General features: G+C 39.8%; 2 protein-coding genes across 2 annotated transcripts; both read right to left on the bottom strand.

The window, feature by feature from the left end:
• Positions 1–870: 870 nt before the first annotated feature.
• Positions 871–4,507, bottom strand: cacybp (calcyclin binding protein). The gene is made up of 6 exons (XM_055883292.1): positions 4,371–4,507; positions 3,711–3,918; positions 3,487–3,583; positions 3,258–3,357; positions 3,067–3,161; positions 871–2,897 (listed from the first exon to the last, which is right to left on the bottom strand). The coding sequence occupies exons 1-6, from the start codon at positions 4,386–4,388 to the stop codon at positions 2,717–2,719; spliced, it is 699 nt and encodes a 232-aa protein (XP_055739267.1). The 5' UTR covers positions 4,389–4,507; the 3' UTR covers positions 871–2,716.
• A 3,683-nt stretch (positions 4,508–8,190) lies between these two features.
• Positions 8,191–10,937, bottom strand: mrps14 (mitochondrial ribosomal protein S14). Its single transcript, XM_055883290.1, has 3 exons — positions 10,828–10,937; positions 9,419–9,583; positions 8,191–8,642 (listed from the first exon to the last, which is right to left on the bottom strand). Exons 1-3 carry the CDS (start codon positions 10,894–10,896, stop codon positions 8,460–8,462), a joined length of 417 nt encoding a protein of 138 aa, XP_055739265.1. The 5' UTR covers positions 10,897–10,937; the 3' UTR covers positions 8,191–8,459.
• Positions 10,938–16,989: the final 6,052 nt, after the last annotated feature.

Raw genomic sequence — 16,989 nt, 5'->3', positions numbered from 1 at the left:
GCTCGAAATACTTCTCAATCAAAGCTGATTGAAACGATAAATGTGATTTTTATGTGTGTGTGAAATACTGAATGTCCCCATGAACAATTTATCCAGTCACGTGACTGTATTGATTCCACTGCTGTTGAATGATATGATTTTTTTGAGAGACATGGACGGTTTAAACCTGTCTTATAAAATAGGCAAGACATTTTTTCACATTATCAGAGCAACAACACTATCATACAGTGGTGTAAAGTACTTAAGTAAAAATACTTTAAAGTACTACTTAAGTCGTTTTTGGGGGTATTTGTACTTTATTTTACTATTTATATTTTTGACAACTTTTACTTCACTACATTCCTAAAGAAAATTATGTACTTTTTACTCCATACATTTTTCCTGACACCCAAAAGTACTCGTTACAATTTCAATTCTTAGCAGGAGAGAAAAATGGTTCAATTCACATACTTATCAAGAGAACATCCCTGGTCATCCTTACTGCCTCTGATCTGAAGGACTCACTAAATACATGCTTCGTTTGTAAATGATGTCTGAGTGTTAGTGTGCAACTGGCTAGTTGTAAAAATTTTTTTTTTTGAAAATGTGTCCGTCTGCTTTGCTTAATATAAGGAATTTAAAACGTTTTATACCTGTACTTTTACTTTTGATACTTAAGTATATTTTAGCAATTACATTTACTTTGATACTTAAGTATATTTAAAACCAAATACTTTTAGACTTTTACTCAAGTAGTATTTTACTGGGTGACTTTCACTTTTACTTGAGTCATTTTCTATTTACGTACCTTTACCTTTACTCTAGTATGACAATTGGGTACATTTCCCACCATTGCTATTCTATCAGAGCAAATCACACATGACATGGATATTCACGATTAAATATATATTTATTCACGTATCTTGTTAGTATGATTTTGTCTCAAAAATTGTAATGTAACCAGTATCTTAGGAATGAAATTGCATGTAATAAACTAAAAACCGCAATCAACGAACAGCATTTTATCACATTGACATTATCACTTGGCTGAACATATTGAGGCTGTCTACTCATTTCACTTCTGACAGTGCATGGGAAAGTGATTCCAGATGCCACCTAGCGGAGTAAACATTGAATGGTTTCAGCATGAACTATACCACATTCGGCAGTGGAGGCGCGGGGGTCCGGCTTTAAATGTACTCATGAAAGTTGTATTAGTAGAATGCACAAAGTGCAATTTCGAACTAGGGTAGTGCATCATGAGTTCCTCTTGTCATGTTAGTCATTGCATACCGTAGCGAGCTATTTATAACTTGTCAGAAATGTCCAGATCAACTAGCCCATGCCAGCTAACGTTTTTTATTTCGTTTTTTTAGCCTATAGATATTGCTGTACTTTTTTTGTCACTCAAATATCACGACTACACATTAGACATGGTAAAATGTATAGAATTGAAAGGAAAATAGCTTTAAAACATCAAAATGTTCTTTGCACCTCATGAGAAAATGTGTAGAATTGCAGGAAATAAGCTTTAAACATGCTAAAATCCCTACACCAATAAGAGGGGTGCGAACAGCTTGTGTCATGAACAGGGCCTGTGGCCATAGAAATAGTCTAGGGGTGCACAGCGGTGTTACCCAATGCTGGAAGGGGGACCGCAATGCAGAGTGTTTGGATACAGCTATATTAGTCATATACCACAACCCCCTAAGGTGCCTTATAGCTATTATAAACTTGTTAACATCGTAAAATGATTTTTGTCATACCTGCAGTAGAGTCTGATATATGACAGATTTCAGGCAATCAGGGCTCAAACCACCTGGTTTATAATGGCAAATAATCAGTGGCTGGGTTAATTCAGGATCTGGACACACCCAGTAGGTCAACCCTTTCTCAGCTTTACATGTTGAGACGCTGTTTTCAAAACAGTAACTTTTCAGCAATCGGAAAGCTGCTTCCTTGGTTGTAGGCATAAAATACATGTTACGAATAAATAATGTTTCTTTTTAATAAAGGTTCCTGCTAATAATTGCCCCCCTGTAATTCAAACAATGGCAATCCCTTTTTATGTAAATGTCTCTGGGGTCTGCATCTTGATCACTTCACTTGCATTTCAGAATCAGACTATGGAAGGCAACAATAAACATTTAATTATAGTGAATAACTTTGACATTTTATTCTGAAATGCATGAATGAATACATACATGCAATTTTACCTTCACAAATATACTTTGTGATCTTCACCTTTTGAATGATTTGAGGATGAACAGTACTGCAAACTTTCATTTTCAACCAGTCTAAAGACTTAAGAGGGCATTGGAATGCAAAATCAATGTACAAAAATAAAAAAACGAATGAAGGACTGGAAGGTTGGTAGATTTAGAGCAGGGGTGTCAAACTCATTCCATGGAAGGCCTAGTGCAGGGTTTTCCAAACTCAGTCCCTGGGATCCCAAGGGGTGCACGTTTAGGTTTTTGCCCTAGCACTACACAGCTGATTCAAATAATCACCAAGTTTAGACAATTTGAATGAGCCCAGGACAGAGTTTGTATATCGCTGGCCTAGTGTCTGCAGGTTTTTGATTACAATTAAGACCTAGACAACCAGGTGAGGGAAGCTCTTTACTAATTAGTGATCTTAATTCATGAATTAAGTACAAGGGAAGAGCGAAAACATGCAGAAACTCGGCTCTAGGTGCAATGAGGTTGACACGTGATTTAGAGGGGGTGGATCAGGTTCAAAACATGCCCATGTTGCTAATGTCTCCATCTCCTTTGGCTTTCTTGTCCTGGGACTCAGACCAGGCCTTGTTGATGGTGCGCTTCATCTCATCGTCCCCATCAGAGTACATCTTTTTCAGCATGCTCATTAGTCCATCGCTAGGATCAGCATTCTCGTCTGGGTTTACACTGGGCTTACTGTGCAAAAACGACAATGTTATTTGTATATCTCTAAGAAGGTTTGGCAGTAAACATCTTGAACAGTGTCAAAGTTACAGCTTAATATCCATTACAAGTCTAATCAATTAAGAGTGATTTAATCTTGAACCATTCAATTATTTAGCACACTAAATTGTGTTTGACTTACTCCTTTTCTTTGATCTGTTTGTGCACCTGTGTTAAGCATTCCCACTTCTTGGTAGTCTTCTTCTTACACATTACCAGGACCATATCCGTTTTAATCTATAATAAATATGACAAGGTGTGTGTAATTTACACTTTGCCCAGATAAAGTATTGCAGTTTACAATGTTGATGTAAATCTAAAATAATCAAACACCTTTTTAGAGCTGTCCTGAACATCAACAGGATTAAGAAGATTGTTGATCACCATTTGATGGTTCTTCCCATCCAAATCGTTCACAAGTAGAACAAAAGACCTGTATGCAGGAAACAATAGATCAGTTTAAATGTTAAAAAAAATAAACAGGCAAAAGTATTGACTAAGAGAGAGCAAAAAAAAGGGATTAAAGCGTTTATCAATGTGACATGACTAAAGCATAGCCTACCTCTCTGTGAAAGTGACCATCACATTTTCTGGTGCAATCTTGTGTACACCATTGAGGGTGATGTAGATTTTGACAAAATGTTCTGATTGGTCCCACCCTGCGTCAAAGAACATGCATTCATTGTAAAAGCAGCAGTTGCCGTTGCCTACATTTTTTAAATTAGTGTTTGCTAGCTGAGCTGCTAGGAAAGCAATTAATACTTTTAGATATTACAAAAGTAGTACCATAGTTGTTTATTTTGACTGTGTATGCTTTTGAGGCAGACGTTGGATCTGCCTCCCTTTTTGCCTGCTGCTCTTTCTGATGTCGCTTCACTGAAATTTCCTTCTCAATCTTCTTCTGTTCCTGTTTGAGGACATCCTGAACACGTGTTCTCTCAGACTTCTCCAGAAGACTGGCGATATCCTGTAGGTCTGTCTCCAACTGGTTGATCTAAGTGTATATATAAAAAAAACGTTTGTCTGAACATCGAGAATAAAGTTAACGTTAGCTAGCAAACATTGATTTGCAACAGCTAGCTAGTAAGCAACTCACTCGTTAGCTAGCTAACAAGTAAGTTAGCTGCCACACCAAAACGCCAACATTAAGCTAACTAAAGTTGACTAGCTACTTGACATGCCACAGTTGACTTAATATTTAGTTAACTAACGTTTCTGGTCCGTACAAAATGTGTACAATTTAGATCATATTAAAATAACTAGAATTAAATATTCTAGCTCATTCCCAATTCTATGGCGCAACATCAGCTAACGTTAGCTAGCTTGCTAACGATACCATCCCAGATAAGCATTGGTAGCTAACTGGCAAGTAACCAGACTGAGAAGACTTTGACCAGGCTATTTTCATGCAATCCTCAGCAGTCCCATAACAAGATGGCTGATTACCTGTTCGCTGAGGTCCATTTCGTCGTTTATTCTGTAAGGTTTGTATGGGTGTGTTTGGATAGATTAACAGCGAAGTTTCCAATTGCTCCTTTGTAACAATGAAAATGCTCCGTCTAGAGCGATTGATGTTTGAGTTGAGTTCCGCCAATATTTTCACCTTTCGCTATCGGTCAAAATGTGCACTGTACAATGTCCAAGGATACCTGAAAATCAATTAGCCTATGAATCATTTTTTACAACTTTTATTTCACATTACTAGAGTTAAAGGAAACAAGTACAACTACTATTTGGCTCAGAATAAAAATCAACAGTGTATTTAGAGGAAAGCACTATATTTGCTCTGAGACGCAGTAGTAGTACGTTTTATTGGTTTCTCGCAGTCACACTGAATTGTACAAATTTACAATCATAACATCAATCATATATAATTATCGAATAGTAAAATCCTAAACTAGCAAAACACTTGTGCAATATGCTGAAATCGCTCTGCCATTTCCTGGTTGCTAAAATTCTAATAGTTCGCCTAATTTCAGTTTGTGACAATACAAGCAATTCATTAGTGTTGAGAATCAACGTACCATCTAAACCGCTGTGAAATATGTCAATAACCCAAAACATAGTATTTTCAGCTGGTTGAAGCTGGTGTACAAAACTGAAAGTAAAGGCACAAAAACTAAACTAAAGAACAGAAAGCATACAAATAGTGCACAAAGAACTGATCTACCGCTTCTTATATACTGACAAAAAAATATAAAGGCAACAATTTCAACGACTTTAATGAGTTATAGTTTATATAAGGAAACCAGTCAAATAAATTAATCAGGCCCTAATCTATGGATATCACATGACTGCGCAGCCATGGGTGGGCCTGGGAGGGCATAGACCCACCCACTTGGCAGCCAGGCCTACCCACAGGCCACTGAGGAGCCCAGCCAATCAGAACGAGTTTTTCCCCACAAAGGGGCTTTATTAAAGCAGTCCTGGGCTGGTGTGGTTACACGTGGTCTGGGGCTGTGAGGCCGGTTGGACTTAAAACCAAGTTCTCTCAAACGACGTTGAGGTGGGTTATGGTAGAGAAATTAACATTAAATTATCTTGCAACAGCTCTGGTGGACATTCCTGCAGTCAGCATGCCAATTGCAGACTCCCTCAAAATCTGTGGCAATGTGTTGTGACAAAACTGCACATTTTAGAATAGCCTTTTATTGCCCCCAGCACAAGGTACACCTGTGTAATGATCATACTGTTTAATCAGCATCTTGATATGCCACACCTGTCATGTGGATGGATTATCTTGGCAAAGGAGAAATGCTCACAAACAGGGATGTAAACAAACTTGTGCACAAAATGAGAGACATATGGAAAAATTCTGGGATCTTTAATTTCAGGGAAAACAGAAAGGAAAACGCCACACACTGCTGCTCATGCTCCCAGGTTATATTTATTTATAACAACGTTTCGACCCTTAGGTCTTCATCATGCATCCATATCCCAGGTGGGGGTGAAAGGTCCTATATATAGGGGCAGTACTCAGTGACATAACTTCCTGAAACAGGAAGTAAAACATGTATAACAAAGGTTCACAATATTAACATTCAATGTATCAAAATATATGATAATACACAAGGAATGTGATCAACATTTACAGTAATATACATAGACATACAATATATTTTATTTCAGCTCATGAAAACATGGGACCAACACAAATCAAATCGTCTATGTCACATGCACATGCTCTTACAAGCCCCCAACAATGCAGTTCAAGAAATAGAGTTAAGAAAATATAAACAAAATAAACTAAAGTGAAGAAAAAAAATCTCAAAATCAAAAAGTAACACAAGAAAATTACATAACAATAACGAAGCTAGATACACAGGGTACAGGTACCGAGTCAATGTGCAGGGGTACAGGTTAGTCGAGGTAATTTGTAAAGTGACTATGCATAGATAATACCAAGCGAGTAACAGCAGTGTAAAAACAAAGGGGGGGTCAATGTAAATAGTCCAGGTGGCCATTTGATTAATTGTTCAGCAGTCTTATGGCTTGGGGGTAGAAGCTGTTAAGGAGCCTTTTGGTCCTAGACTTGGCGCTCTGGTACCCCTTGCCGTGCGGTAGCAGAGAGAACAGTCTATGACTTGGGGGACTGGAGTCTTTGACCATTTTTTGGGTCTTCCTCTGACACCGCCTAGTATATAGGTCCTGGATGTCTGGAAGCTTGGCCCCAGTGATGTACTGGGCCGTACGCACTACCCTCTGTAGCGCCTTAGTCAGATGCCGAGCAGTTGCCATACCATGCGGTGATGCAACCGGTTAGGATGCTCTCGATGGTGCAGCTGTAGAACTTTTTGAGGATCTGGGGACCCATGCCAACTTGACATGTTGCGTTGATATTTTTGTTCAGTACTTTCTTTCAATGAGAATGACAGATCTTTAGCTCACATTTCTATGTGAATTTGGTCAGGTTGCCCAAAAAGTTACATATTGCAGCTTTAATATAATACATTTTTAAAATATGCCTTCCTAATATTGAGTTGCATCCCCTTTTGCCCTCGGGACAGCCTCAAATCGTCGGGGCATGGACTACAAGGTGTCGAAAGCGTTCCACAGGGATGCTGGCCCATGTTGACTCCACAGTTGTGTCAAGTTGGCTGGATGTTGGGTGGTGGACCATTCTTGATACACAAGGGAAACGGTTAAGTGTGAAAAACCCAGCAGCGTTGCAGTTCTTGAGACACTTAAATCAGTGTGCCTGGCACCTACTACCGTATCCTGTTCAAATGCACTTAAATATTTTGTCTTGCCCAATCACCGTCAGAATGGCATACATACACAAGCCATGTCTCACGGCTTGAAAATCCTTATTCAACCTGTCTCTCCTCCTCTTTATCTACACTGATTGAAGTGGATTTAAAATGTGACATCAAGAAGGGATCATAGCTTCACTTGGTCAGTCTGTCATGGAAAGAGCAGATGTTCCTAATGTTTTGTACACTGTGTATACAAAACAACAATACTATGACAACAAGGTTAGGGCTGGCAGTTTTAGAAAATACATCTTTAGAGTTCTTAGGAAGGCATTTTTAAGGCCCTGGGCTCTTTGGTGTGCATTGATCTGTTTAGTGAAGTATGGAATGGGAGAGTTCTGATAACGGCCTGTGCGTGTCATGGGAGTGTTCAGTTTGTGGCTGTTTGCTTGTCCAGTAATTTGTTATGTGCAACTGAGCCTGCGCAGACCGCAAAAACAACAGTCAACAGGATGAGATGTTTACATGCCACAGTATCCCGTTTTAGATCAGCATATCCCAGGCATCTTATCCAGGTTTCTCATAACCAGGATACAAGCCTTTTCAGGTTATTGTAAACGGGACGATGTTTATATGTGTCAACTCAAAAACAGAATACTTGAGTATCCCGAATAATAACGGGACACTGGTGTGCATGTAAACGTAGTTAATGTCTCAGGGATAAATGTGAGCCACACTGGTTGTGAAAAAGATCTGTGAAATTACCTGATGTTATTGTTCAAAAGACCAGTTAGTGAAACGAATTGAATTTAATGAATTGGGCTCCCTGTGTAAACACAGCCATTGAATAGTTACATTCAATAATGGAAGACACTTTGCTAGTGAAAGCACTTTGTCAGAATGATAACAAGTGAATGGACAACCTCATTTGAGCACTGTGAGCTCTCAGCAATACCAAATGTTTAATTGAACATAGAAAATGATAAGTTATCTCAGGAGCATCCTTGACATAAGGCTTTTTACAACACCAACGGCAAAGCACCGATTCTCATTAAAAGTCAATCAGGAGGGGATTCAAACATACATCCTTTTATTTGTTTTAATACAGTTGACACCTTTAAGCTACCAGTTGCAACCTTCAATTAACATAATTCAAAGTGGGGTGGAAAAGAAAAACAGAGTTCACAGCATAGTGTACTGTGTTGGTCTGGTCGTCCGACAATGACTAACTTAATCACCTGTCTTTTGCAGGTTTAGGGACCATTACTTTACTCACTGCAAACGATGACCACCTTTTTTTTTTTATTTTTTTTTTACCACTACATCATTGAGATAAATAAAATCACCACATGGCCCGCTGTATTCCAGACATCTGGTTGTGGTCTGCCAGGTGACGGAAGACTATGCGACTGAGACGCCACCTGCGTTTGACGCCCCGCGGCCGTGAGGTCATCACACATCTATTCCGGATTCGTACTGGGCAGCTATCACGTGGCAGCGCGGCGATTTCTTTATCAGCAACATCCTGCAAGGACAGTTATTTGTCATGTAAAATGGTGGAGGCTTAATATTCGTCAAACATAAGCTACTCAAACAAGTTGTCGTTACCATTAATTAAATTATAATTGATGTTATCACAGGACATCCCGCCCCAGTAGTTTCAAGTTTCAATGTCACGCGCACAAGTACAGTGAAAAGCCTTTCTTGCAAGCTTTAAACCCCACAATGCAGTAATCAATATCAGTGTGGCACTGAAAGCAACATAAGGGGGGGGGGGGGGGGTAAGAACATGATCTGTGCATTCGAGATGTTGACGATGAGCATGACGTGTCTTTTCTCATTAACGACAGCTCTGCTAGCGTTAATGTCAAAATACATTCTTTACTCACCAAATATGAAGTTTTACTGGGCAATAATCTTAATTTACTCCCTTTACGGCCAGTACGTACTTCCAAAAATTTACAAGCAACTGAAAAAAATGCCACTTTGGCACCTCCAATGTACAGAGCTGTTGTAAACTTACGACCTGTGCGTGGCAGTAATGAGTGATTGGAGGTGCCAAATAGAATTTTTTTCAGTTGCTTGTAATTAAAAAATATTATTTTTGTTGCTGTCTAATGGGAGTTTGAATCAAAACTTCCTGGGCGTTAGAGAAGACACGTCATACTCATCGTCGGCATCTCTAACGCACAGATACTGGGGCAAGGACATCCCAACAAACTATTCAACACAACACAAAATTCTGAACATTACAACCACAGAAAAAATAGTTGAAGCACAATATGCATAATTGTGGGCTACCTGAAGCTCCTTGGGGAGAACAGTGTTCTTCCTTAGTGCATTGATCCGTAGTCTTTCATCTGCATAGTCAAAGGCCATCTGCCTTCTCTTCACGTCGCGTAGCATTCTCCAGTCAACATAGTACCCTCTGACCTGCTCCACCACACTCCAGCCGCTTCTCAGAGTCTGGAACACAGAAATGAATAAGTTGAGAAACCATACACAGATGATAGCATACAGGAGATCTACCTCTGGTCCACGATCATTCGTAGGATACGCATACAGCTCGTAGTGTTGATCCAACGCATGCACGTGTATCAGAAGCAGAGCCAGTCTGGTGGCACACAAAGTGCTGCTCAAACGTTTTCCTTCGTGGTTAGAAGACTTAGCCCAAGGCCGGCAGATGGCGATAGTCATTTCATCTTACCATACAAAGGAAACGCCTTTGCAGCCTGAATAGAAAATTTATGAACCGGTCCACAGGGGATACGAGTGTATAACCGGCTGCATGCAGTCTCTTTGGACGGTAAGCTGAAATTACTCAATATCGCCATCAGGCTACAGGCCTTTGGGCTACAGAAGAATGGCCGTGCATGCAGAGAAAAGCTATCCAGCACTCTAGCAACATCTTTACTTTGGTGAGTTACGAAAATAGATTGAAGCCAGTAGTCACTTAACAAAGTTGGGGAAACAAACATCTTCTATGAAATGATAAATGGAAAGCATCAGAGCATAGAGGCCATAGTGATCCTGTTAAATTACTAGAGTGTCAACTAGAGTGTCAATGTCATAAACCCTCAAAGTTGCATTATGGCAGCCATATTGGTCAGGGAGAAATCCAAACCAGTCCAATTGGAATTAATGGCAGTAGAAGCATGACCCTGATTTTACTTGTGCAGGAAAATAAAATGTGATATTAGAAATTGTGTAATAGAATTAGTCAACCTAAAACATTGTCAAAAAGTTATCAATAGTTTATAGAGGTTTTATACACATTTTCTGTATAATAGCCTCATATGTAAACAGACCATGAATGTATCCTATCATCAACTGACCTCAGCCAGTGTATGGCTGTGGATTGACTGCATGGTCTGAATGTATTATTGGCAAAATGTATGGAATCACTCCTCAAACTGTCTTGCTAGCCTAGTGCAGATAAATTCATTATTTTACATTATCTTATCACAGCACTGGTTGACCAACTCCCTGACCTTTATCCCATCATAAGAAGGTTCATGTCCATTCTAGTATTCTAATTCTATTACGGTAGAGGCAAATAATTAGTCGTTGTCGCGCGATGGACCAGAGTTAGGCTTTCGTTAGCATACTAGCTAGCAATCCTGTCTTCTGCTCCTCTTTCAGGTTATAAAGTCCACAACTGAAATGTACCCTTGATGAAATCCTTAACAATAATTCAAACGTCGTCATACCTGTTTAGGTGTACAAAAGGAGTGAAAAACATTTAACCCCGCAAGTGCAGTCCTACAGGCCGCCGCCATCTTGACAATTGCGTCTTCTTCTGTAATGCTCGAAACGTTGATTTGCACAATACTACCACCTTGCGACAAGGCGGGAGTTGGCCTGCATGTAGTTTACACTGGGTTGTCACTATTACAGCCACAAAGTAAAATTGTCTTTTTCGCAACAATTCATGAAAACAAAAAATGTTGGTCTTAATTTAAGGCTAGGGTTAGGCATCAGGTTAGCAGTGTGGTTAAGGTCAGGGTTAAGGTTTGTGTTAGATTTAAAATCAGGTTTTGAGAGAAATTGTAGAAATAGGCAGAGTTTAGGTATAATTATGATATTGTAACGAGTGACGACCTTTTACACTGTGTGAACTCATTCAGGTCAGGTGCAATGCAAATGCAATAAACACAACATATCTTGAATAACAATAATAAATATAATTAAATTAGGTTTTAATGACTAGATCGAGAAGGCAAAAAGAGAGAGATTCCCTGCAGAACCCCATTTTCACCTATGGATGGCAGTGTGAACTCATTCAGGTCAGGTGCAATGCAAATGCAATAAACACAACATATCTTGAATAACAATAATAAATATAATTAAATTAGGTTTTAATGACTAGATCGAGAAGGGAAAAAGAGAGAGATTCCCTGCAGAACCCCATTTTCACCTAAGGATGGCAGTATTTGGATTTAATCAGTTTCGCGGTGATGAAATTATTCGATATCTCAGTCTGAATAATGTTTGGATTTAATCAGTTTCACATCAAATCGGTTGAGGGCAGTCCTTAATCATTTATAAAACAATACAAGTGAATTCTTTCACAATTTTCCACCAGACCATCATCGTATGTAGCTGCTTGAAGATGCGTTCCTGGATAAATACTAACACATAATAAACTGCTAATGTGTTCACAATAAAGAGACACAATATGGAGCTAAGTTGGAATTTTGAATAAAGTTCAACTCATCAAATTCACATTATACACTATGTGTATAATGTGAGATACCCTCCCTCGGCCGGCTCTAGGCATAAGCGACATAAGAGGTCGCTTAGGACCCCTGGCCGATAGGGGACCTACAACAACAAAAAAATGAAAATGATATATATATATACAGTACCAGTCAAAAGTTTGGACACACCTACTCATTCAAGGGTTTTTCTTTATTTGTACTATTTTCTACATTGTAGAATAGTGAAAACATCAAAACTATGAAAAAACACATATGGAATCATGTAGTAACCCAAAAAGTGTTGAACAAATCAAAATTCATTTTAGATTTTAGATTCTTCAAAGTAGCCACCCTTTGCCTTGATGACAGCTTTGCACACTCTTGGCATTCTCTCAACCAGCTTCACCTGGAATCCTTTTCCAACAGTCTTGGCGGTGTTCCCACATATGCTGAACACTTGTTGGCTGCTTTTCCTTCACTCTGCGGTCCAACTCATCCCACGCCATCTCAATTGGGTTGAGGTTGGGTGATTATGGAGGCCAGGTCATCTGATGCAGCACTCCATCACTCTCATTCTTGGTCAAATAGCCCTTACACAGCCTGGAGGTGTGTAGGGTCATTGTACTGTTGAAAAACAAATGATAGTCCCACTAAGTGCAAACCAGATGGGATGGCGTATCACTGCAGAATGCTGTGATAGCCATGTTGGTTAAGTGTGCCTTGAATTCTAAATAAATCACTGACAGTGTCACCAGCAAAGCCCCCCCCCCCACAATCACACCTCCTCCTCGCTTTATGGTGGGAACCACACATGCAGAGATCATCCGTTAACTTACCATGCGTCTCACAGATGACATGCGGTTGGAACCAAAAATCTCACATTTGGACTCATCAGACCAAACAACAGATTTCCACCAGTCTAATGTCCATTGCTCGTGTTTCTTGGACCAAGCAACCTCCTTCTGAGGTTGGTAGCTCAAATGAACTTATCCTCTGCAGCCGAGGTAACTGGGTTTTCCTTTCCTGTGGCGGTCCTCATGAGAGCCAGTTTTATCATAGCGCTTGATGGTTTTTATGACTGCACTTGAAGAAACTTGACATTTTCCGCATTGACTGACCTTCATGTCTTAAAGTAATGATGGACGCTTTGCTTATTTGAGCTGTTTTTGCCATAATATGGTCTTCCTCTTTTACTAAATAGGGCTATCTTCTGCATAACACAACTACTTTTGTCACAGCACAACTGTGCCTTTGAACGGGGTATGGTAGTAGGTGCCAGGCGCACTGGTTTGAGTGTGTCAAGAACTGCAACGCTGCTGGGTTTTTCACGCTCAGCAGTTTCCCGTGTGTATCAAGAATGGTCCACCACCCAAAGGTCATCCAGCCAAGTTGACACCACTGTGGGAAGCATTGGAGTCAACATGGGCCAGCATCCCTGTGGAACGCTTTCACACCTTGTAGAGTCCATGCCCCACAAATTGAGGCTCTTCTGAGGGCAAAAGGGGTTTAACTCAATATTAGGAACGTGTTCTTAATGTTTTGTCCACTCAGTGTTTATTTTTTGGAACTCAGTCTGTTGACGGTTGAGAGTTAGAATAGTAGAATACACAAGTTGCAATATCAACGTTTGGTTGTGCATCAGCAGTTTTTCTCTTGTTATGTCAGCCACTGACAGTTGTCACAAGCCGGCTCATAGCCTGTGACAAAAATGAGGGGACACGAACAACAGGTATAGGCCAATTTAAAAGTGTTCTTTATTATTAAACAAACTATTAACTTAAACTAAGAAACAGGAATGAGGTGTGGATGTATCATAATGTAAGGTGTATGTAAAGTGCATGGGTGCATGAATATGTGTGTGTGAACATGACTGAGTGAAAACTATGCAAAACTAAAAAGGAACAAACAAATCATGAGCATACCTGGAGGAGCAGAGAGAGAGAGAGCAAGAGCGATTAGTGACAGTTTTATACCCTGAGCCCAGGTGGCTCCAATCACTAACGACCCTCCTCTGCCTGCAGGAGGAACCGCCCCCTGCACTGCAGAGGAGGAGCCGTGACACAGTCACTCAATTTGCCATGTCAGCACACATTTTTAAGATTGGTAAGTTATTCTAGCCAGCTATCTGAACTTATAGTCCTCATGGTCAAATTATCTACCGGGCATGGGGGCCCGTGTCTAGGGCTCTGACCTCCAGGGGCCCTGTCATGCCAAATAGTGTCCCACTGCCCAAACGTGTCCCCCCCTGTGTCACAATGGGATTTGAGAAGCTACTATCATCTGTTGCTAGAACATGCCAAATTCTGCCTGGGCTACGTAAGGAAAGAAAAAAATCAATAGGGTTCGTTGCAATGTTCTGATTGTTCTGAGGCGTGCAGAGAGAGAAGCGTGTGCCGTCAAAAGACGGGAAAATGTGATCATTGTTACAGGTTATTTATGATATGTTTTAGCTGGAAATCTCACCGATTATTGGTGAATAAAGTACGAATCATGATCAATGCATGGTCATTGGTGTTTCCTTGCTTGCAAAATTTGATTGCAAACCTTGATTTAGCTGACATGAGAATGCTGCAAGCAAGCATGGATACTGCAAACTATGGCTGCAAACACTACTGTGAGGTAAGCTTTTCCAAATCTCTTTATTTAGCTAGCCAGCTAAGCTAAGCTTTGTTTTGTACTATTTGTGTTTGTAGAAATTCAGTTGATTTAAATAGATATCTCGAATACTAGGTAGCCTATGACAAGTATTATTGCAAGTGCTATATCAGCTGTGAAATGTTATGGGAAATAGGTGAACTCCATTAATCAGTCTTCTGGTCATCATGAGCGATCAGATTGTACCTGGGTCTACTAATAGAGAAGCTGATTTCAGACTAGCAATAACAGTACCTATTGAATACCAATGTATGTGTGTAAATTAATTGATTTCTTGCTGAATTACTACATTCATGATAGGTAGTTTAACCATAGTTTTTTTTTGGTTCCATACCAGGCTGCCATGGCGTGGGCTTCTGTCAAACAACTTCCTCCCTGCAACAATAGAAATGCGAGCTGAGCTTTCAAAAATCAGGAGGCAAGACATTCAGATACTTTCCATGTTTACATTGCGCAATTAATTCTCTGATTATGTAATTGTTTAAATTAGCATAACGTCTCAATTACAAGCAGTATGTTGCCCTTCTTTTTTAAAGCTCCATTCCTCTGAAATCCCTACCATCACTGCCACGGATCCCTCCGGAACTTTCATTACGCACACCTGGCCCCTATTCCCATTGATTAGTAATTGTATAAATATTCTTACAAAGTCCGTTGGTCGCGTGTGCCGACCTGTGCTGTGTTGTTTTGGCTTTCGTGCCGCGTGTATTGCACAGATGATTACGAGTCTCGTCCCGTGAGGTATCATTGTGCACTTGTGTTATTTATTCGAGGTACTCCTCGCTCTTTTTTGGGGGTTTCAACTAGAGGTTGACCGATTCATCTGAATGGCCGATTAATTGGGGCCGATTTCAAGTTTTCATAAGAATCGGAAATCAGTATTTTTGGACACCGATTTGGCCGATTAAAAAAATAAATAAATATATATATTTTATTTTTACACCTTTATTTAATCTTTATTTAACTAGGCAAGTCAGTTAAGAACACAGTCTTATTTTCAATGACGGCTTAGGAACGGTGGGTTAACTGCCTCGCTCAGGGGCAGAACGACAGATTTTTACCTTGTCAGCTCGGGGGATTCAATCTTGCAACCTTAAAGTTAACTAGTCCAACGCTCTAACCACCTGATTACAATGCACTCCAAGAGGAGCCTGCCTGTTACGCGAATGCAGTAAGCCAAGGTAAGTTGCTAGCTAGCATTAAACTTATCTTATAAAAAACAATCAATCAATCAATCATAATCAATAGTTAACTACACATGGTTGATGATATTACTAGTTTATCTAGCGTGTCCTGCGTTGCATATAATCGATGCGGTGCGTATCGTTGCTCCAATGTGTACCTAACCATAAACATCAATGCCTTCCTTAAAATCAATACACAGAAGTATATATTTTTAAACCTGCATATTTAGCTAAAATAAATCCAAGTTAGCAGGCAATATTAACCAGGTGAAATGGTGTCACTTCTCTTGCGTTCATTGCACGCAGAGTCCGTGTATATGCAACACTTTGGGCTGCCTAATTTGCCAGAATTTTACGTAATTATGACATAACATTGAAGGTTGTGCAATGTAACAGGAATATTTAGACTTATGGATGCCACCCATTTGATAAAATACGGAACGGTTCCGTATTTCACTGAAAGAATAAACGTCTTGTTTTCGAGATGATAGTTTCCGGATTCGACCATATTAATGACCTAAGGCTCATATTTCTGTGTGTTATTATGTTATAACTAAGTCTATGATTTGATAGAGCAGTCTGACTGAGCGGTGGTAGGCAGCAGCAGGCTCGTAAGCATTCATTCTAACAGTACTTTCGTGCGTTTTGCAAGCAGCTCTTTGTTGTGCTTCAAGCATTGCGCTGTTTATGACTCCAAGCCTATCACCTCCCGAGATTAGGCTGGTGTAACCGATGTGAAATGGCTAGATAGTTAGCGGGGTACGGGCTAATAGCGTTTCAAATGTCACTCGCTCTGAGACTTGGAGTGGTTGTTCCCCTTGATCTGCATGGGAAACGCTGCTTCGAGGGTGGCTGTTGTCGATGTGTTCCTGGTTCGAGCCCAGGTAGGAGCGAGGAGAGGGACGGAAGCTATACTGTTACACTGGCAATACTAAAGTGCCTATAAGAACATTCAATAGTCAAAGGTTAATGAAATACAAATGGTATAGAGAGAAATAGTCCCATAACTACAACCTAAAACTTTTTACCTGGGAATATTGAAGACTCATGTTAAAAGGAACCGCCAGCTTTCATATGTTCTCATGTTCTGAGCAAGGAACTTAAACGTTAGCTTTCTTACATGCACATATTGCACTTTTACTTTCTTTTCCAACACTTTGTTTTTGCATTATTTAAACCAAATTGAGCATGTTTCATTATTTATTTGAGGCTAAATTGATTTTATTGATGTATTATATTAAGTTAAAATAGGTGTTCATTGTTGTAATTGTCATTATTACAAAAAAACTAAAAAAATCGTCCGATTAATCGCTATCGGCTTTTTTGGTCCTCC

This window comes from Salvelinus fontinalis, chromosome 26, assembly GCF_029448725.1.
Source record: "Salvelinus fontinalis isolate EN_2023a chromosome 26, ASM2944872v1, whole genome shotgun sequence".
Taxonomy (NCBI): domain Eukaryota; kingdom Metazoa; phylum Chordata; class Actinopteri; order Salmoniformes; family Salmonidae; genus Salvelinus; species Salvelinus fontinalis.
The sequence above is the reverse complement of the archived record's forward strand: the minus strand, read 5'-3'. Positions and strand labels throughout refer to the sequence as shown.